The sequence below is a fragment of the Papio anubis genome, chromosome 4 (genome assembly GCF_008728515.1).
Source record: "Papio anubis isolate 15944 chromosome 4, Panubis1.0, whole genome shotgun sequence".
Lineage (NCBI taxonomy): Eukaryota > Metazoa > Chordata > Mammalia > Primates > Cercopithecidae > Papio > Papio anubis.
In genome coordinates this window covers 7,881,359-7,904,432 of record NC_044979.1, presented here as the reverse complement: position 1 = coordinate 7,904,432, position 23,074 = coordinate 7,881,359, and the positions used below count along the sequence as shown (strand labels likewise).

General features: G+C 43.0%; 1 protein-coding gene across 3 annotated transcripts in view; it reads left to right on the top strand.

Moving 5' to 3' along the window:
* The first annotated feature begins 803 nt into the window (after positions 1 to 803).
* The window catches only part of NUB1 (negative regulator of ubiquitin like proteins 1), a 32,901-nt gene continuing 10,630 nt past the window's right edge, over positions 804 to 23,074 (top strand). The window contains exons 1-10 of one of the 3 annotated variants that reach the window (XM_009204236.3): positions 853 to 955; positions 1,828 to 1,879; positions 4,141 to 4,259; positions 7,861 to 8,028; positions 10,200 to 10,258; positions 11,592 to 11,662; positions 14,843 to 15,025; positions 15,203 to 15,297; positions 15,886 to 15,992; positions 22,620 to 22,806. In XM_009204236.3, the coding sequence (XP_009202500.2) occupies positions 4,143 to 4,259; positions 7,861 to 8,028; positions 10,200 to 10,258; positions 11,592 to 11,662; positions 14,843 to 15,025; positions 15,203 to 15,297; positions 15,886 to 15,992; positions 22,620 to 22,806 (987 nt within the window). In that variant the 5' untranslated portion in view covers positions 853 to 955; positions 1,828 to 1,879; positions 4,141 to 4,142. The other 2 variants (XM_009204237.4, XM_003896886.5) reach the window with 2 other exon arrangements.

Sequence of the window (23,074 nt, the reverse complement as noted above, 5' to 3'; positions counted from 1 at the left end):
TAAAGAAAGCAGAAACAGGGAACGAAAAGCGGATTGGCCACTGCAAGGTTACAGCACAGGTGGTATGTCCCAAGACCCACAGTAGATGCCTGAAACCTCGGATAGTACTGCACCCATATATATATATACACACACACACTATATATATACACACATATACATATACACACACAAATATATATATACACACACACTGCATTTTTCCTATACATGCATACATACCTGCGATAAAGTTTAATTTGTTAGGCACAGTAAGAGATTAACAGCAATAACTGATAATAAAATAGAAGCGTCACTGTTGAGCACAACCTTGGGAATGGGGCCTTGAAAGCAGGCAGAGCTCCCTAGGTTTTGTAGTCCTAGTGGCCGTGGACAGCATGGGGGAGGAAATTCCCGGGAAGCAGCCTAATTTCACCCCAGGGAAGCCCCTCCTGGGATTGTGGAGGGCGGGGTGAAAAGCCGCTGGTTTAGGGAGGGGGTCCAGCCTAGGCTGAGGGATGAGATGTGGGTTGGGACGGTCCCGACCCTTCCCCCAGCCTCTTTCAAGGATTTTGGAGAAACAAAGCCAGGATCCATTTCCTCTTGATGGCTGGCAAACTGGGCCCGGGCGGGAGGTCCTGGAAGCCTGAGCCTGGGGCGGCGTCGGACACCAACTCCCAAGTCCTCGCCCCACACGGCCACATCCTCGCCCAGCCCCGCCTCCATTTAGCTCCCCCGTCGCGGCTCCGCCCCGCTGTAACCACGCCCACACGACCGTATCCCCGCCCACGACTGGCTTCGCCTTGGCCCCGCCCACAACCCTCCTTCCAAGCGACGGCGGCGGCGGCGGCGGCGGCGGAGGCGGAGGCAGCAGCGGTGGCGGGGGCGGGGCTGGCCTCACCCGGAATGAAAACAAACGGCGGCCGCCGGCGCATCCGGGCACTCTGTTGGTCGCAGCGGGCGTGGCGTGGCGCAGGTGAGGACCCGGCGGCCGAGTGTCCCCGACCCCAGTCTCAGCAGCGCTGCTCGGCGCCCCGGTTCCCGGTCCGACTGGGCACCTCTCCTGGCGGGGGTGGAGCGGCCGCGGGGCTGGGGTCAGCGGCCATGCGTGAAGCTGGGCCGGGGCCGGGAGCGGCGGGTCGGGCTTCGGGACGCGCTGGCCCTTCAGGGCCCTTTGGTTTGCGCTGAGTTAGGCACAGGTGTCGGGTATTTAAAAGAAAAGGTTGAGTGTATTGATTTGGGGAGAGAAAGGAATAAATATATCTATAAAAAATTAGCCAAATGCTATACTTGAATCGTAACACTTACTCCGAGTATACCATTTGGGATTTATTTGCAATCAAAGCCAGATTTTCTTTGCTGTTTAATGACGAGACACTTGATTTTCTCGAACCTTGACGACCTGATTCTATTACTCTCACCTCCTTCCCTTTTATTTTTAATCAAGAATCTTTCATTTTCCTACATATTTTCGTAAGAAAAAATGAATGTGTCTTGACTAGATATAGTTGTGCTTCAACTGTATATAATGTATAGTTGAAAAACTGTGGCTAAAGGTAGCATTGATTGATTCATTACAAAAGTGAAAGTGAAATTTTTAAAGGATCGTTATAACGTTTCACTTTCTGTTTGGAGCAGGGAGTGGTTTTAATGAGTTTCGTCTTTTCTTAGTTACAATGTGAAACATTGTATGGCATGCATGAAACTTTTTCAGTTCTCATTTCAGTTAAAATTAAAAGCTGACTTATTAAACTTAAAATATGTCACCACTTACTCTGTTGTCTATAACTGAAGTTTCCTAAGTTTCATGATAGTGGTTTAATTTTTTTTAACATTAAATCCTATTAGGTGTAGACCCTGGACCTGTTGTTTGCTCCCTGGAGTGTCTGACACGCACTAGGTTTGTAATACTCCTTTGTCCTTCTGTCAAGTGGTGGCTTGGATGGCATCTTTTTAAAAATTTTTATTTGTTTATTTTTTTAGTAGAGACGGGGTTTCACCATGTTGAGCAGGCTGGTCTTGAACTCCTGACCTCAGGTGATCCGCTGGCCTCGGCCTCCCGAGTGCTGGGATTACAGGCGTGAGCCACTGCACCCGGCCGTGGATGGCATCTTTGAGTACCGCATCAGCCTTTCAAATTGCTTGGCTCCAGTAACCAACCTGTGAAATTACTGTCCCCCAGTGGGGAAACAGTAGGGTTGCTGTGATATTTTATTCAGAATTTCTGAAGATTCATGAGTAGTATGTAAAGTAGTCTTTTAAGTTATTGGTGTTTGAAAAGCTAACGCTTTAAGTACTAATATGCTTTGCTGTGATAAGCTGTTTGTCAGTGCTTGAAAATGGAGGATTCTCCCATGGGCCACCCAGGTTGCACACATCAACTTCCTTAGCTGTGTTATTCCTTCCTCTCTTTTCTCCTCCCTGTCCTGATTAACGTAATTCTTGTCCCCCGCATTGACATCAAATAGATTTGAACTTTCTTTAAAAAAATATTTGTTTATGAAATACACAGGCTACCAAACTTGATTTCAAAGTTGCGTGAATTGGGTTTGGGGGGATGTGGAATACTGGCCCTCAGTAGAAAAAAGAAATTTATCTCGATAATATTAACTCATATTTTTTCCACTCTCTAGAATTGTCTTCATCATTCAGGGACTAATAACATTTTCTTTACTTGTTGCTTGTCTGATTTGGTAAACCTTAAAGCGCTGTGCTACACCTGCCAGCTGCCTCACATCTCAGCTGCCTCACATGCATCTTTGAATTGCTGTGCTAGTGTGGGATGAGTAGACAGCTCCATCGTGGCATGTACTTCTCTGGGAGAGAAAAGTTACATACCTGAAACAGGCAAGCAGCAAGGGACTCCATGACAGAAGTTCAGAGTCCAGTATTGTGGGTGGAAGTTACGCTCAATTTGATGCTGCCTAATTTTGTGTCTTTGCCTGAGTCATGGTACAAACTCAGGGCCCTGGTTTTCTCAGCTGTAAAATGATCCAATCAGTGTTAGATTTGAATAGTCGATGTGCTGTTAGGCTGTTAATCAGAAAATATGCAACATTTTTCTAGTATTGTAATCTTTTTAATTTAAAAAATTCTGACATAGAAAATATTTATATATTTATTATTATTTTGAGACGGAGTCTCACTCTGTTGCCCAGGCTGGAGTGCAGTGGTGCCATCTCGGCTCACTACAACCTCTGCCTCCTGGATTCAAGCGATTCTCCTGCCTCAGCCTCCTGAGTAGCTGGGTTTACAGGTGCCTGCCACCACGCCCGGCTAATTGTTCATTTTTTGTTTGTTTGTTTGTTTTAGTAGAGATGGGATTTCACCATGTTGGCCAGGCTGATCTCGAACTCCTGATCTCAACTCCTGAACTCAGCCTCCCAAAGTGCTGGGATTACAGGCCTGAGCTACCACGCCCACCCGAAAATATTTATTATTGATAGTTTACAGTTCAAGCAAGCTTTTCTTTATATTTAACTACCAGGATGGTTGGCCTTTTGTTTTATGTGAAACTAGCCAAAGTATGAGAGAATTTACAAGCTCACACCTGTAATCCCAGCATTTTGAGAGACCAAGGTGGTGGATCACTTGAGGTCAGGAATTCGAGACCAGCCTGGCCAACATGGCGAAATCCCATCTCTACTAAAAATATGAAAATTAGCTGGGTGGGCGTGGTAGTGCACACCTGTAATCCCAGTGACTAGGGAGGCTAATGCAGGAGAATGGCTTGAACCCAGGGGGCAGAGGTTGCAGTGAGCCGACATCACACCACTGCACTCGAGTCTGGGCAACAGAGCGAGACTCTGTCTCAAAAAAAAACAAAAAAGTTCACCACTCGAGGGATTTATCTTTCTCGTATTTTCTCTTTTCTCTTAGATAAGAGAATAGCGGATTAAGAAATAGCAAACGTGTAATAATCCTTGCTACATATTGGCGACTTTGAAATACATGTTTTATGTATGTAATTTATATAATTGAACATATATTTCCATGTATATTTTTAGAGAAGTCTGGAGCTTCTTGAAACCATAGTAATTTATATTTAATGAGAGAAGAAGGGAGCTTTGCTTACCCAACAAAACACCTTAACATGTAGGTAAGTTATTAACACTTTAAAATGCAGTGTGGAGTTTTATTATTGTATTGTTTTGCTTTCAGGGATGGCACAAAAGAAATACCTTCAAGCAAAATTGACCCAGTTTTTAAGGGAAGACAGGATTCAGCTTTGGAAACCTCCATATACAGATGAAAATAAAAAAGTTGGTTTGGCATTAAAGGTATTTTTCTTTTAAGACATCAATAATTGGCAGCATTATAAATCTCCTTGGTAAATAAGATTCTGAATTGTCAGGCATGACCATATAAACTTTTGGGATAACCAAAAGCATTAGTGGTGAGCAGGTACCCACTTTTTACTAGGAATTGACAACCTTATTTTTGTTTACTAATATTTTATTCACATAAGGATGTTATCTAATTTTTCAGGCATATATTTTTAATACCATCACAGAATTACATAACATTATTATCTGGAACTCATTTTGACCCATTAGTGCAACAGTATTGGTGCCAGTAAGTTATTGCATTGTGTATTCAGAGTGACAGTGTCTTGGCTCATTCTCGGTCCTCCTTGCTATCATCTGCTATAAAACAATTGCTCCTTTCCACCAGTTTTCTTGATGCTCTCACTATCAGTGTTCATTTTTCCAAAATAGGTTTTTTTCTAACAGTTGTATCTCAGTTTTTCATGGCATCATCAGAAATGGTATTGTATGTAAGTGATGTTTCTAGAAACTGAAGTGTGCTTGTTTTTCTAAGCAGATAAACAGTACTCACTTTTGCCAGAAATTATCATATTGGAATTTCCTAGCATGTACTTCTCTGCTATCATTTGGAGTATCCTGAACATGATGTAACATTTATCAGGGACTTGGGATTGTCATCAGGCATTGAATTGCTCTGTGTTGTGACATAATGATGTGCTTGGGAGGTGACAAACTGTATTAGGGTCCTAGTTTTTCTGTTTCTTCTGTTCCAGGCAGGCCTCACTTTTTCTTTGCAACCCACCTTCCGACCTTGCTTCTGAATTTACTTGTTATAGTCTCTTGGTTTAGAAACTAGGTGTGGCATAAAGGAAAGATATTTGTCCCTGGTTCCTGGCAGAGCCAAAACTCTTGGGATTTCCTGAGTGGTAAGCATGATGGGGACAACCTTTGTTCTAATGAGGCTTGGTTTCCCCTAGGTAGCTTCAGGATGGGGCTGGTCACCGAAAGTACCAAGCTGTGATTAGACACTTGAAACTTTCCGCCCTCCCCTCCAACCTCTGGGAAGGGGAACTTGAGCTGATGACTAATACTAATGGTCAGTGATTTAATCAGGCCTGCATAATGAAACTTCCATACAAACCCCTAAATGACAGATTTTGGGCAGCTTCCAAATTGGTGAACACATCCACATGTTGAGATGTACACCCCCAAGTCCATGGGACAGAGGCTTCTATGCTCAGGGCCCTTCCAGATCTTGCTTTAGTACCTCTTCATATGAATAGTCATTTGTGTCCTTTGTAATGAACTATATTTGTAAGTGTACCATTGTCTGGAGTTCTGTGAGTTGTTCTAGCAAATCATGGAATCTGAAGGGGGGTGCTTGTGTGAACCCTCGACTTGGTAGCTAAGGCAGACAAAAGTATGGATAACCTGGGGACCAGATCCTTGGTAGCTGGTATCTGAAGTCAGGGCTTTTTTGTAGAGTGAGCCCTTAAACCTGTGGAGTCTAACGCTAACTCTGGGTAGTTAGTGTCAGAATTGAATCACAGGACTTCCAGTTGGTGTCAGAGTTGGCTGGTGACAGGAGGAAGAAAGAAATCCTCACTAGTTAGGTTTTCTAGAAAATTATAGAAAGTTTTTTTTGAAGTACTTATAATATATATTCTAGATTTTAAAAAGTATGTATATAAATACAAAAATACAAAGAATGTATTTCTAAAATACGTCAAATATCATTAACATAGGTATATTCTTCCTCTTTTCCTACGTAACTGTTAAAAAACAGTATTGCTGGACCCAGTGGCGCATGCCTGTAGTCCCAGCTACTCAGGAGGCTAAGGCAGGAGGATCACTTGAACCCAGGAGTTGGAGACTGTAGTATGCTGTGGTCCACCTGTGAATAGCCACTGCACTCCAGCGTGGGCAACATAGTGAGACCCCGTCTCTAAAAGAAAAAAAAGTATATATAGGTTTATGTTACTTAAATAATTTTTTTTCTTTTTTTCTTTTTTTTTTTTTTTTCTTTTTTCAAGACAAGGTCTTTGTCTGTTGCCCAGGCTGGAGTGCAATGGCATGGGCATAGTTTACTGCAGCCTCCAACTCCTGGGCTCAAGTGATTCTGCTTCTCCAGCCTTGGGAGTAGCTGGGACTACAGGTGCATGCCACCACGCCTGGCTAATATATTTTTATTTTTTGTAGAGACGGGGTCTCACTTTGTTGCCCAGGTTGGTCCTGAACTCCTGGGCTTGATAAATCCTCTCGCCTTGCCTTCCAAAGTGCTGGGATGACAGGCATGAGCCACCACACCTAACCTATACTCCTATCTATAAAGTTTTCCAACTTCATATATATCGTGAACATCTCTTCTGCCATAAATTTATGCTTACACCATAATTTTTACATACTGTATGGTATTACATTATGAATTTAATGAAACCTTGATCTTTGGGGTTTTTTGAAGTGTTTACTGTTTTATGAGATGTTTAATGAAACATTGAACCTCAAATGCAAATACCGATTGAGAGGAGTATCCCATATCTGAATTATTTGGGACTGGAAGTGTTTTGGATTTTGGAATGTTTGCTTTATACCTACTAGTCAGGCATCCTAATCTGAAAATTCAAAATTCAAAATACTTCCGCATGCATTTCCTTTGAGCATCTCCAGATGTTGAATTTTGGCGATTTCAGATTTTTGGATTAGAGATATTCATCTGGATTCTTTTGGGGAGGAACCATAATGACTTTGCTCTCAGTAGTAACTGGTTCTCATCGTTTCCTGAGCCCTTTCAATCTTCTTTTTTTTCTCAATTCTAAAGCTCTCCCTGACAAGTAATTTTACAGCTAGTACCCATGATTCACAGTTTTTCATTAAGAAAATTGTTTAAGTTCAACTTGATTTGTTCTCACAAGTTTGAAAAATTGGAATATTTTCTGGTTTTCTTTTCATTTTCCCCTCTAGTGGAGTTGAACAGTTCACTATACTTTTTAAATAGATTGCAGTCACATAAGTCATAGCCCAGCCTTTTCTTTTTCTGTTGAGGTTTTTTTTTTTTTTTTTTTTTTTTTTTTTTTTTTAGTATTTGTGGGTAGAAAACATTTATCAAAGAAATTTTTTTTTTTTTTTTCTTTTTGAGACGGAGTCTTGCTGTGTCGCCCAGGCTGGAGTGCAATGGCGCAGTTTTGGCTCACCGCAGCCTCTGCCTCCTGGGTTCAAGCGATTCTCCTGCCCCAGCCTCCAGAGTAGCTGGGTCTACAGGCTCACGCCACCATGCCCAGCTAATTTTTGTATTTTAGTAGTTATGGGGTTTCACCATGTTGGCCAGGCTGGTCCCAAACTCATGACCTCAAGTGATCCACCTGCCTTGGCCTCCCAAAGTGCTGGGATTACAGGCACGAGCCACCACGCCCAGTCTCAAATAAATGTTTTCACTTTTTCCTGGACTCTCTAAACTCCACATCTCTCAAGATGTCAAGCCACAGCGTGGACTGCAGTGTAACGGGGTGACCTCCACTCATCAGAGTTGATGGCCTTAGAGTCTTTCATGCCCTTTTCTGTATTTTGCCTTTTTGTTTTTTAAGTCAGTATTGCATTTTCTGATTTTTCTTGATAGGACCTTGCTAAGAAGTATTCTGACAAACTAGAATGCTGTGAAAATGAAGTAGAAAAGATAATAGAAGAAATACGTTGCAAGGCAATTGAGCGTGGAACAGGAAATGAAAATTATAGAACAACGGGAATTGCTACAATCGAGGTGTTTTTACCACCAAGACTAAAAAAAGTGAGTAATTTCCCTAAATTTGAGTATGCACTAATGTCTGGTTAGTGATGTGATCAAATAAATTGTTGATTTTTGGAAGGTTACAATCCAAAGTTAGAATTCTTTTAAGTGACTTTACATATTGAACAATTTATCAACTTAAAAGTTAATGTTACAGATTCTTAAACTGGAACATTCCCAAGGTAGGCTTTTAGAGACCCTCTTGGGCCTGTAAAACGCCACAGAGCTGTATGTCACGTTCTGATCCTTTCTAGAGTGCGAATGTTGAGAAGTAATGGGGAATAAAGGACTCCCAAGTTTCCTAGATGCCTGTGCAGGAGGACACAGCACAGAAGGCTTCATCCTTTTCCTGTTCCAGTAGAGGTCAGAGGGCAGTCCGCCGGGTGCTCAAGCAGGGCCGAGGAGATCTGGGTGGGGTCACCTCCTCTCATTGCCATGGCCAGGTAGTTTGCATCTACAAATGTCACTGTGGCAAGGCACCCAGAGTCTCTTGGGACTGATCAGTGCCAGCACTCTCAGAAGAAATAAGACTATAGGGTCCAGCCCTACTGGGTCTGTGGGTTTTTCTCCTCATGTGTGGAGACAACAGATCGTAGAAATAAAGACACAAGACAAAGAGATAGAAGAAAAGACAGCTGGGCCTGGGGGACCACTACCACCTAGACGCGGAGACCGGTAGTGGCCCCGAATGCCTGGCTGTGCTGTTATTTATTGGATACAAGGCAAAAGGGGCAGGGTAAGCACTGTGGGTCATCTCCAGTGATTGATAAGGTCACGGGAGTCACGTGTCCACTGGACAAGGGGCCTTTCCCTTTTAGGTAGCCGAGGCGGAGAGAGAGAGGACAGCTTACGTCATTATTTCTTCTATGCTCTTCTCAGAAAGATCAAAGATGTTAATACTTTCACTAATTCTGCTATTGCTATCTGAAGGCGGAGCCAGATGTACAGAGCAGAACATGAAAGTGAAACAGGAGTGTGACCACTGAAGCACAGCATCACAGGATGGCTGTGGGCGGGCCTGACGGATGTCAGGCCTTCCACAAGAGGTGGTGGAGCAGAGTCTTCTCTAACTCCTCCAGGGAAAGGCTCCCTTTTCCGATCTGCTAAGTAACGGGTGCCTTCCCAGGCACTGGCGCTACCGCTAGACCAAGGTCTGCTAAGTAACAGGGGCCTTCCCAGGCACTGGCGTTACCGCTCGACCAGGGAGCCCTCTAGTGGCCCTGTCCAGGCGTAACAGAGGGCTCACACTCCGGTCTTCTGGTCACTTCTCACTGTGTCCCTTCAGCTCCTATCTCTGTATGGCCTGGTTTTTCCTGGGTTATAATTGTAGAGCAAAGATTATTATAATATTGAAATAAAGAGTAACACTACAAACTAATAATGATATTCATATATAATCATATCTATAATCTATTTCTAGTATAACTATTCTTATTCTATATATTTTCTTTATTATACTGGAACAGCTTGTGCCCTCGGTCTCTTGCCTGGGCACCTGAGTGGCTTGCCGCCCACATATATATTAATATGTAAAACCTCATACATGAATGGTCATAGCAACACTATTCAGTAGCTGAGAGATGGAAATAGTCCAAATGTCCATCAACAGATGAAGGGATAGATAAATGTGGTCTATTCATACGACAGAAAACTATTCACAATGCAAAGGAATTAAGTGCTGATGCGTCCATAGCATGGGTGCACCTGAAAACATGATACTTAGGGAAGAAGCCAGACACAAAAGACCACATACTGCATGATCCCATTTATAGGAAATGTCCAGAACAGGCAAATCGGTAGCAGCAGAAAATAGATGAGTGGTTGCTAAGGGCTGGGGGGCAAAGGGGAGTGAATGGGGTGCAGGCCAGGTGTTTCTCTGAGGGATGGTGGAAATGTTCTGAAATGTTAAAGACGTCCAGCCTTGTGGGAGAGGCCCCTCTGAGTAGCCCTGCCTGGTGGTGCCACGCTGCCGCCCCCTTGAGGTGTGCAGGTCACAGGGTCAGCCTGTGCTGGGTTATATTCAGTAGACTTCTAGGCAGGCAGCGTTTTAGTTCTTAACGGTGAGCTAAGTTTATATCCTCTGCCGTCAGCTTTTCTGATTTCATAGGGTAATCTCTCTAAAGTGTGTTAAATTCAAGTACACTTTACTTTATTTGTCTTACTTTTAACAGGATAGGAAAAACTTGTTGGAGACCCAATTGCTCATCACTGGCAGAGAACTGAGGTCCAAGTGAGTATCTGTGCACTCTGTGTCCTAGGTGCTCTGGGCCTTTTTATATTGGCTCATTTGATCCTCTGCGAGCGTCCTCTTAAGATAGGTAGGGCAGGCATTATCCTCATTTTATAGAAGAGGAAATTGAGGCTTTGAGGTTGAAGGACTTACTAGAGCTGATACTGGTAGGTAAGTGGCAAAGTGAGGGCTCAAGACTTGCAAACACTATTTCCTGGTGTAACTTCCGAGCAGGTGGGAACTCCATGCCCATCACATGGTAGGCACTGGGTGTATGTTTGAAGGAGTGAGTGAGTGATATAAACAGGAGACACCTGGTACTCACTAGCTCATCAGTTTTGAATTATTATTTTTTTCCCTAATGCACCAGTAGCTTGCTATGACCTTCAGCGTGGTGTTTTATCTGATTTCAGGCTGTTGGCCCATCTGTAAAACACACACACATACACACACACACACTTGTCTGCCACATACTAGTGAAATCCTACCTTTGAGATCTGGTGGGTTATTTCATCTCCTTATATGTTTTAAAATGGTGTTGGGAGCACCTCCAGGGCTAGCTAGCGGGTGTATTTCTTCAGCTGATTTTTCTCATTTCCTTCTTTGGTCTACATCAGGACTGGTAGGGGTGGATTCAGGAAATGACATTCAACACACATGCGTAGAAGATCCTGTGGATCAGCCCCCGTTATGGGTTCCTCCAAGGAGACCACAGAAGGTATAGGGGGTGGATTTTCTCTGGATGTGCAACTAGGGCTTGCTGTTCACATGGATCTACGGCATTGTGGTCTCCACCGCCTGAGGAAACAAGTAGTAAAAGAGAGTTTTAAAAGGACCTTGTCTCCTACAGTTTCAAATAGCCATCTAGTAAGATGGCTTTATTGTGATGTTTGTGAGTCAGCCAGTTGAAATCCTGGGTGTTTCTGATAAAATGTATAAAATAGCTATCATGATTAAAGCCTTCTTTTAAAAAATACTTATTTATTTTTTAGAGATGAGATCTTGCTCTGTCACCCAAGTGAAGCACAGTGGCATGAATATGGCTCACTGCAACCTCAAACTCGGGTTCAAGCAATCCTCCTACCCAAGCCTCTCAAGCAGCTAGGGCCACAGGCACGGGCTACCAGGCCTGGCTAATTTTAAAAAATTGTTTGTAGAGATAGGATCTCTCTGTTGCCCAAGCTGGTCTTGAATTCCTTCCTGGCCTCAAGCCATCCTCCCACTTTGGCCTCCCAGGGTGTTGGGATTACAGGTGTGAGCCACTGGGCCTGGCTAAAGTCTTTTCAATGGATAATAAATAACAATTTTGTTTTCACTGGTTTTTGTTTTACAGAATAGCTGAAACCTTTGGATTTCAAGAAAATTATATCAAAATTGTCATAAATAAGAAGCAACTACAACTAGGTATGTATGGCACAGTATGCATAAGTTTTCAATGAACCAAATATAGAAATAATGACTTCCCTTTTTTTCTCACTGGCTTTTCAAAAATTTGTAGCTTTATTCCAATTATAATCCAAAACTGATTTAGAAGTTTACTAAAATAAAAATGTAAAGCAGAAAATAGCTTTTCCAAGAAATATTTATTGTCTGCTCTATGATAGTGGGAAGAAAGACACTCATTACAGCTTAGATAAAATGTTATAGAATGGAACATGAGGTGTGCTGAGTGTAAGATGCCAGTTCCAGCAAATTCTTCTTGAGCGAGAAGAGCGAAGGCTCTGTGAAGACAGTGGGGAGACCATGGTGGCGTGCGTTCCAGACGGAAAGCCTTGTGTCAGAGCACTATGGTGTGAATTTGAGTAACTGAGGAAGGTCCAGCGTGGCTGTGTGTGGAGAGTGAGGGGAGGGGAGTGCTTTTTAAGGATGGAGGGGCAGGCAGAGGCCACACTGAATACCCAGGAGACATTTGGCATTGTCTGGAGACATTTTTGGTGGTTATAACTTGGTGACGGGGGAGGTTGTGCTGCTGTCATTTAGTGGGTGGAGGCTAGGGATGCTGCTGAACGTGCAATGCCCAGAACAGGCCCCACAACACAGACTTGCCCAGCCCAACATGTCAGTAGCACAGCTACTGGGAAACGAGAAGCTAGATGACCTTACTCAGTGTTAGTACATTTCTCCTAAGAGCAATGGAAAGACATCTGTGCTGCGGAGTGATACACAATTCTCTGTGTGTTTTAGAAAGGTCACGTAGTAGAGGAATGTATTTGAAGGTGGCATGAGTTGACTTGAGACCAGTTAGCTATCGCAGCAATCCATACAAGCCCTGTAGCCCATAGGTTTTTAGTGCGTTCCTGTGGCCTCGAGAATGAAGTTCACATTTCTTAGCTTGATCTAAGCCAGCCCTTCACAGCTTACCCAGCCTTCCTTTCCAGCGTCCTCTCTAGCAATTTCCCATTGTCTATTTTAGATGTCATGGATATCTTTTCACTGTTGCCTCATCCCTCTGTTAATTCTGTTTGTGGCATCCTTCATTGGACAGAAATCCTTGATTTTGGTGTCATCAAACCCATTGCCTATGGTTTGTGTTTTGCTGACGTCCTTTCCCTAACTCCAGGGCCACAAGGAGAGTCTACATTTTCTTGAATATTAGCTTAATCTAGAAGAGGTCCTCAGTCTGTCCAGAGTCCCCCTTTCTATATAAAGTCTCAGGGTTCCTTTATTTTTCTTCCTATATAATTCATTAAATAGTCTGTCTTTTCCCCAGTGATTGGTGGTGACCCTTTTTGGGGGGCCCTGTTTCTATACTTTCTGTTCTTCCTAGTCACCTGTGGTTTTTTTTTTTTTTTATTACTGTGGCTTTGTTGTAGTCTTAAAATCTGGTGACCTCCCCCAACCCTTGCCTTTTTTTTTTTTTTTTAATCAAGATGGCTTAACCACTGATGGACCTTTATTTTATGTATTAATGTTAGAAAGGTTGCCATATTTCTCAAAAGACAATCCAGCTACAGTTTTCCAGAAATGTGTTTACATTTGTGTTTTTAGTTCACAATATTATTTTGTTATTTTAAAATCTGTTTGCATCTATGTTTACCCTTTTTTATTTTGTTTATTTGCATCTTTGACATAATTTTTGTTAGATTTGTGTATTTGGCTAATTTATTCATGGAGCCAACTTTTGATTTTGTTACTGTTTTCTTTCATTCTGTTTCATTGATTTCTGCCCTTTATTTCCAATTTATGTATGAGGAAACTGAGTCCTAGAAGACAGGTAGTTTATTCAGGGCCACAGAGTTAAAACGGTAGATGGAGCCCATGGTCTTTGCTTTTATTTATTTATTTAGAGATAGGGTCTCTATCTGTCACCCAGGCTGGAGTGTGGTGGTGCGATTGCAGCTCACTGCAGCCTCCGCCTCCCAGTTGCAAGCAATCCTCCCACCTCAGCTTCCCACTGAGTAGCTAGGACCACAGGTGCGCACCACCATGCCAGGCTAATGTTTTATTTTCTGTGGAGACGGGGTCCACGTGTTGCCCAGGCTGGTCTTGAACTCCTGGGCTCAAGCGATCCACCTGCCTCAGCCTGCCAAAGTACTGAGGTTACAGGTGTGAACTGCCACAACCTGCTGGTCTTTGCTTTTAACCATGACAGCAGGCTGCAGTACAGCTTCCTGTTTGTAGCTGTGAATTGGCTTTGTTATTTTTCCAACTAGAAGGTAGTGTTATACTTTCTCATTTTCCGTTGATACTGTCTAGCACAGTGTTCTCCCTGTAGTACATTATCAAATATTTGTTGCTTTGATCTGGTCTTAGGCTGAGAATAAAGATGATTAGAAAAGATGAATTTAGTTGATTCTATTGTTGCTAGCTGATTTTAACCACTGCTTAACAGTGACATACTTACAAGCAAAGGTAGGCATATTTTTACTAATTATGTGGTGTGATGGTATGCAGGATTAAGAATTCCATTTTGCAGGAGCGAGGGCTGATGTCTGTAACCCAGCACTTTGTGAGGCTGAGGTGGGAGGATCGCTTGAGCCCAGGAGTCCAAGACAAGCCTGGGCAACATAGTGAGACCTCATCACTGCAAAAAATACAAAAATTAGCTGGATGTGGCCGGGAGCGGTGGCTCATGCCTGTAATCCCAGCACTTTGGGAGGCCAAGGCGGGCGGATCACAAGGTCAGGAGATCGAGACCATGGTGAAACCCCGTCTCTACTAAAAATAGAAAAAATCAGCCGGGCATGGTGGCGGGCGCCTGTAATCCCAGCTACTCAGGAGGCTGAGGCAGGAGAATGGCGTGAACCCGGGAGGTGGAGCTTGCAGTGAGCCGAGATCGCGCCACTGCACTCCAGCCTGGGGCACAGAGCGAGACTCAGTCTCAAAAAAAAAAAAAAAAATTAGCTGGATGTGGTGGCATGGGCTTGTAGTCCCAGCTCCTCGGGAGGCTGAGGTGGGAGACTTGCTTGAGCGCAGGAGATGAAGGCTGCGGGGAGCCATGATCGTGTCACTGCACTCCAGCCTGGGTGACAGAGTGAGACCTTGTGTCAAAAATAAAAACAATTCCATTTAACATAGAAAATGGACTGTTACCTGGTGAGCTTAATGGCTTTTTAAAGTAATAGGCGATTCTGATTTTTATAGGGAAAACCCTTGAAGAACAAGGTGTGGCTCACAATGTGAAAGCGATGGTGCTTGAACTAAAACAGTCTGAAGAGGATGTGAGGAAAAACTTCCAGTTAGAGGAAGAGGAACAAAACGAGGCTGAACTCAAAGAAAAACAAATTCAGAGGACCAAGAGAGGACTAGAAATACTGGCACAGAGAGGTACCCAGAGCTCTGGGCTTGTCACCCACTCAGACGCTTAGGGGCAGCACTGAATCACACACGTGGGGGATCACGGCTCTCCCTGAGTTTCACCTCAACAGTCTGACATTTTTAAGGTTGTTATCCTCACAGCTGTTTAACATTGAGTTAATGGAGGTCCTTTTGGTTTTGTTACAGCAGCTGAGACGGTGGTGGATCCAGAAATGACACCGTACTTAGACATAGCTAACCAGACAGGCAGATCAATCAGAATTCCCGCATCAGAAAGAAAAGTAAGTACTCTGAGAATGTGTGGCCTGTCCTTAGATTTGTTGTCAGGACAGGGGTGGTTTTTTAGTTACTTCATGTTGGAAGTGTTGTAAAGGGTTGGAAACAGTGGTCCATCTCCAGCCTTGTAAACAGCAATGTCACCACGTGGTGAGCACTGGCATCCAGTGGGCCTCACCCTGTGCTTTTCAGTGCATTAGTACAGAATGTCATACCTCACCATCCTGGAGCAGTGACTGTCAACATACCTGAGGACACGACCCACTGCCTTCAGTGCACACGGCCTCCTGTGGCAGTACTTTTTGTTTAGTTTATTTTACTAGACGACCATGTCCCCTAAGGGATGGATCAGAATAGGGGCAAGGAAACTGTGGTTTGGGAAAAGTCCACAGGTGATTCTGACATCTCTCCCCTGTTTCCTCATACCCTTACCCTGTTCTATAATTTGGAATAGGTAAGCAGGGCTTTAATCTTAAACATATCTGTGGGGTTTTCGTTTACTTTATTTGGTTTTTGAAAAGTAATATGCTTTTAATATAATTTGTTTTATTATATTTTAAAGTGATGTTTTTTAAATTCATATTTTTTCCTAGGCCCTTATGTTAGCTATGGGATATCATGAGAAGGGCAGAGCTTTCCTGAAAAGAAAAGAATATGGAATAGCCTTGCCATGTCTGTTGGACGCTGACAAATATTTCTGGTAGGCGCTTTTGTACTTGGTGAATACCAGCTTTAAGGAAGATGGCCCAGACTATACAGAGCACCCTGCCATGCCCTTGAGACTGCAGACTTTCATCTATGACAGTGGTTAATGTAAAAGAGTAGTTATGGTGTAGACCAGTGAATTTCTTCTTCCCTTTGTATTTCTAATTGACCTTTCCTCCCTGTAAAGAAAAGAATTTTCAAGCAGGTAGGATATCCTCTCTTCTTTTGTACATGTGCTGTGTTGCTAGTTGGAACTTTCCATTATAAAGTTTCCGGTCAGCTTGTCACCTAATGGTTTTGGGGTAATATTGATGATTATTCCTCAAATCCATTGTTTAAGAGCTGTATGATGGTGATATTATTCCTTCTGCACTTATTATTATTTTTTTTGAGATAGAGTCTCACTGTGTCACCCAGGCTGGAGTGCAGTGGCACCATCTCAGCTCACTGCAACCTCCATCTCCTGGGCTGGAGTGATCCTCCCACCTCAGCCTCCCAAGTAGCTGGGATCACAGGTGCACATCACCATGCCCAGATAATTTTTTTGTACTTGTTGTAGAGATGAGGTTTCACAATGTTGCCCAGGTTAGTCTCAAACTCCTGGGCTCAAGTGATCCACCCACCACAGCCTCTCAAAGTGCTGGTATTACAGGTGTGAGCCACTGTGTCTGCCTTTTTTTATTATTATTATAGAGATGGGGTCTCCCTGTGTTGCTCAGGCTGGTCTTGGACTCCTGGACTCATGTGATCCTCCCGCCTTGGTCTCCCAAAGTGCTGGGATTACAGGTGTGAGCCACTGCACCTGGCCTCCCTTCTGCATTTATTGTTGGAATTCTGAAAAAATTTTTTTTTGCTCATCAGTTATTTTATATGTGGAGGTACAATTTGTATAGGAAAGATAGAATAAAATACTTTGTTCCTTTCTCCTTATTTTCTTGCTTTCAAAATAAATGAGTTCCTTCACTATCACCCTCCAAAGGTGACCAAAGAGGTTTCTTTTTCTTTTCATTTTCTTAAGTGTCATTATTAACTCATGGATTTAAAACATTTGATATGTTTCAAACTGCAGTGCTTAAATTGGTCATCGCTGGCTGGCAGGCAGCCCCTGTGGTTTTTTGACTCAACCCTGCTAGTCTTTGCAGTCTCTGATTTCTGGAATCCAAAGATACTCCAGGCTCATCTTGGGCATTTAATGCCCCAGACCAGGAATCAGCAATTTCCCAAGGAGTCCTGGTTCCTCTTCATGGGAAATGGTACTAAGAGACTGTGATGCAGACATATTCAACATTTGAAAAGTGGACTTGATTTTTTGAAAATGGTCAAAAGTTAACAAATTTAGTGTTAACTTCTTTTCTGTTTTGGTGCATTCCCAAGATAATACTGTATACTCCCAGAAGATGAATGCAAATATTTATAGTTTTCCATTGGTCAGTGCCTTTGGGTTCTAAGTGAACAAGTCCCAACTTTAACGTACACAAAGAAGGGATTGGGAGGGGAGGGGCCGGGCTGGGAATAGTGAGAATGAGGGCTGGTGGGTGTCTCTGCGGTCTCTGCCTGTTTCTGAAAGGATGTTAGTTTCATTCTCTTCTGCAAACAGTGCAAAGTAAACAGGCTGTAAATTAGGTCCTAAAAATTTAAGTAAAATTTTCATTCCCTTCCATAGTTGTTTCTCAGTTTTTATTATGGAAAATTTCAAATAGACATAAAAATAAAAATTAGTATAATGAGCTTCCATATACACTCATAATCGAGCTTCAGCAGTTATAAAGACATGGTTGATCTTCATACATCCGTGTGAGCCTCTCTCAATCTTTTTACCCTGGACAAATCCTTGAAATAATTTTTAGGTCTCAGGGAACCACTGAATAAAAATTTTGCGACATCTTCAGTTCGTGGTACATTAACATGTTCGGTAAGTAGTAGATATAATAATGAAATAATAATTGTCAATGTCTTTCTAAGTAGAGAAAGTTACTTGTTTTCTGGGCATCTGTTTATCCTGGCCAACTCGTTAGCATATTTTTTTTGTGTGTGATTTCTCCCTTTTCATAAAGGAAATCAGCAGTAATGCAAGCCAAATAGAATGCAGATGGAGGAAACTTCAGTTTTCCCACTTCCTTTTCCATGTGAATTTTTCCCCCTAACTTCTCCAAGTAAGCTAGAAGTTCTGTCACAACTTCCTACCGTATGTCTTGGAGTATGGTTTGTAGTATGACCAAGAATAGTTTCTTTCCCCAAATAGTATGAAACAGTGACTTCCTGGCAGTGCAGAACGGTGACCCTGGGGTGGGGAAGCATGAGGGGAGCTCAGTGCCTGGAGAAGTTTCAGGCTACGGGGCAGGGAGGGCGGCAAACCCAGGCAGAGGCTTGTGCTCCCTGGAGTTAAGGAGATGGAGCTGGGCGTGCAGGAGGCCAAGGAGGTGAGAGGAGCGAGCTGCCGGAGAGACGGCACCAGCTTCAGAGGAGCCTTTGAGTCTTCTGCCCAGCGATGATCAGCACATGTGTGTGAGGAAACCACCCGGGGCTGGGCAAGGTACCACATGAAAGAAGCAGGGAATAATCCCCAGAGTTCCTAGAAGGCCAGGAATAGTTCATATTCCCACCAGCTAGAGTGGAGAATTTGGTAGTCACAGGGCGTCAAATGGAATCTTCAGAAGGGTGTTGCCTCAGTACTAGGGCATAATTTGGTCCCACTTAACAAAGCTTAAAAGCTAGTTCTGAACAGTACCCTTAACTTACCGTTTTGAAGTAAGTGCATCCCTAACAAACTGCAATAATTTAGCAACTCAAAAATATCAAGCATCCACTGAAAAATTAGTAGGCATGCAAAGAAACAAGCAAATGCAAGCTATAACAAGCAGAAAAATCAGTCAGTAGCAACAGATCCAGAAGTGACACAGAAGACAGAATTAGTAGACAAGGACATTAAAACAGTGACTGTAATCCATATGCTCAAGAAGGCAGAGGAACAATTGAACATGTCAGATAAAGACATGGGAGACGTTCAGAAGACCCAAACCAGGATGTAAGAGATGAAAAGTACAACACATAAGATGAAAAGTACATTAGGTGGGATGAACTGCAAAATAGCCACTATGGAAGAGAAGATTAGTAAATGTTAAGTAAGGCAATAGAAACTATCTGAGAAAACAGACTGAAAAAAAGAAAAAATGAACAGAGCATCTGCAAGCTGTGGAACAATTTCAGGCAGCCTAAAATGCATGTAATTGGAGTCCCTGCAAAGGGAGGCATGTGCGACAGAAAAAATACTTGAAGAAAAAAATGGCCATAATTTTTCCCAGTTTGATGAAAACTATAAACCCCCAGATGCAATGACTTTAATGAACCCCAAGTACAAGAAATATCAGAAAAAAACTATACTATAGCACACTATAATCCAATTCCTTAAAACCAGTAATAAAATTGAAAATGACTTTTTAGCCAACCTTTCTTGAAAAAAGTTAGGTAAGTTTGGCTTGCTTTTTTTTTTTTTTTTTTTTTTTTTTTTCAGATGGAGTCTCACTGTCACTCAGGCTGGAGTGCAGTGGCACAATCTTGGCTTACTGCAAACTCTGCCCAGTGCAACCTCTGCCTCCTGGTTCAAGCGATTCTCCTGCCTCAGCCTCTCAAATAGCTGGGATTACAGGCGCCCACCACCACTGCCGGCTAATTTTTGTATTTTTAGTAGAGACGGGGTTTCACTATGTTGGCCAGGCTGGTCTTGAACTTCTGACGTCAGGTGATCCACCCGCCTTGGCCTCCCAAAGTGTTGGGATTACAGGTGTGAGCCACTGCGCCCGGCCAGGCTTACCTTTCTTGAAATTAGTATCTTTCTTTCTTTAACATAAAAGTTTAGGCTGGGCGCGGTGACTCACGCCTGTAATCCCAGCATTTTGGGAGGCCGAGGCGGGCAGATCACAATGTCAGGAGATCAGACCCTTTCGGCTAACACAGTGAAACCCCGACTCTACTAAAAATACAAAAAATTAGCCGGACGTGGAGACGGGCGCCTGTAGTCCCAGCTACACGGGAGGCTGAGGAAGGAGAATGGCGTGAACCCGGGAGGCGGAGCTTGCAGTGAGCCGAGATTGCGCCACTGCCTGGGTGACAGAGCAAGACACTGTCTCAAAAAAAAAAAAAAAAAATTAAACTGTAAGACGAACATAATAAATTTCTGTTAAATAACTGACTTAAGCCCAAATGGGATTTAATTTTTGTTGTTGTTTTTGAGACAGAGTCTTGCACTGTCGCCCAGGCTGGAGTGCAATGGCGCGATCTAGGCTCACTGCAACCTCCGCCTCTTGGGTTCAAGCATTTCTCCCACCTCAGCCTCCCGAGTAGCTGGGAATACAGGCGTCCGCCATCATGCCCAGCTAATTTTTGTAGAGATGGGGTTTCACCATGTTGGCCAGGCTGGTCTTGAATTCCTGACCTCTGGTGATCCGCCCGCCTCGGCCTCCTAAAGTGCTGGGATTACAGGCATGAGCCACTGTGCCTGGCCAGGATTTTATTTTTTGAAAGCTAGTCTCAGTAGATTTTATTTAAATAAATGTATGTTTATTTTAATATTGTCAGCATGAAAATGTATCAACAGTGCTGAATATTAATGCTACTAAAATTGTAAACCAAAGTAGTGTTAATAAAAGTATACTCTAAATGAAATTATTTTTATTTTTTTGTTTGTTTGTTTTTTTTTTTTTTAGAGACAGTCTCTATGTTGCTCAGGCTGGTCTCAAATTCCTGGGTTCAAGTGATTTTTCTACCTCGGCCTCCCAAAGTGCTGGGATTACAGGTGTGAGCCACCACGCCTGGCCTTCTAAATTCCATTTATACCAGGCTTTAAGAAACCACTTTTCCCCAAGCAAATGATCAGGTTTAAATATAGTTTTATATATAATAATGTGTTGATTTCTCAAAACTGAAAGGATGACAGGTACCCCTCTGAGACCTCTGCTTTGGTTTTGTGTGTTTGTTCATTTTGTTGGTTTTTTTCTCTTTTTTTTTTTTTTTTTTTTGGCTGCACAAATAAATACTCGATCCTGGGTCCAACTTGAGATAAGTGCATATTGATTTTATTTTTAACTGACATGAGGCCATTTCTGTCCACGCTCCTGATGCTTAGTAAAACATGAATGAGCCTGTTAAAGCAACATGCAGGAGATGGAGAAGTTCGGCCACATGCCCATTGCTTTCCTGTGAGTGGCAGGAGAGTCTTCTGTCACAGGAACCAGAACGTGTCCAGAGCCAGGAAATCTTACCGTGCCTGTGAGATCAGACCACAATCCACAAAGTGCTGCTTTTTCTCTCAAAGTCAGGTTCTCAGGCTGAGCAGTAAATTTGGAGACAGTACCCCTCACCCAGCTCCACATCTGTGTGTCTGCGTGCACATGTGTGTGTAAAATATGGTGTATATGTTCTCATTCACGAAATTCGAAATGTTGAGAGAGATGAAAATAAGTGTAAAAATACTGCCGTGATACATTTTTCTTGCCGCACCCCCAACTGGACTGTCTACACGGGCCCTCTTTAGGAGACTACTGTTTTAAAGGGCAAATGACAAAATAAAAGTCCTTTTGGGTTTTTTTTTTTTTATTATTCCACGCATATTTTGATAGGCAGGACAGGAAGCTTGAGGCCATGTGGATTTCATAGTTTTATACAAGAGCAGTCTTATTTTTAGTAGAACACCAATGAACACAAAGATATAAAACCTTGTTCATGTACAATGTGTGGTTCCAAATGTTCTTATTGAAGACTTGAGACCTAGATTGGCATTAGGAATTTTTAACGTAATCATAACTTAAAATCAGTCACTCTGATGGCTGCCTTTGCCAGCACTTCTCCTGGAGCACGCTGACTTCTGTTGCTGTCTTTCTTCCCTTCTCTGTGCCTGGGTTCAGCCTGCTGCCACGGATACAGAGTCTCGTTTTGCCTGCACACAGGCCCTCAGAAATCAGCTGGGCCGTTAGAGCCTGGCGCTTTCTGGATTGATTTTCCCCCAGCTTGAATGTGGTTGAACGTGAATGTCTTGTCCGAGCCTTCGTCAGCCAAGGCATTCATAATACGTAGGGATTTTTTTGGCGTCTTTAAAGAAGCGGTGTTCAGCCCTGGCTGTACGTTAGACTCACCTGGGGAGACTCGGGCAATATAACGACCAGGCCCAACCCCCAGAGATTTCTATGTTTGGTCTAGGTGGGATCAATGATTCTTAAAGAAAGAAAGAACGAACGAACGAATGTTGCTCTGGTCCAGGTGATGCTAATTTGCAGTCAGGATTGGAAGTCACAGTTTTAAAGCATGGTCTTCCCAGTATTTGCTGAGGGCCTCTGAAACAGTGGCCCTGGGTTCTCCTTCCTGTCAAGGGACTGCATGTGTGTCCTGGGGCAAGTGGTGATAAGCTTTGATTCCTAAGCCCTGATTTCTCCTTTTTTCCCCCATTAGAAGGATGAGGTTATAAATACAGCTCCCTTCCTAAACATTAGGATCTCTCTTTTAGAGCAGTCAGCCTTTGAACATATACCAAGAACTGGGAAAGAATTCCAGTAATTCACAAAAAGGTTTCAAATGCTAAAAATGTTTCAAATGCTGCTTGGCAGTGATGTCATTTTCCTTCTCTTTCCAGTGAGTGTTGCAGAGAGCTGCTGGACACAGTGGATAACTATGCCGTCCTCCAGCTGGATATAGTGTGGTGTTACTTCCGCCTGGAACAATTGGAATGCCTTGATGATGCAGAAAAAAAATTAAACTTGGCCCAGAAATGCTTTAAAAATTGTTATGGAGAAAATCATCAGAGACTGGTCCACATAAAAGTATGTTCCTGGAATTCATTTTATGTCTTGTTGAGTCCATTTCTAGCATTTGTGTTTATTCCTGTTAAAGTATTTGAACTACTGCCAGAAGGTGATTTCATTTTGATAGTAGTATATGCAGTATACTCTTGTGAACCTATATATTTATAAAGTGTTCCATGTTTTACAAATCTGGCTGTCTCTTTTAGTGTGTGAGCATTTAGCCCAAAGGAACACAGTTTGCTAGTCATAGAACCCCACCAGTGATCACCCTGACCAGGAGAGAGCT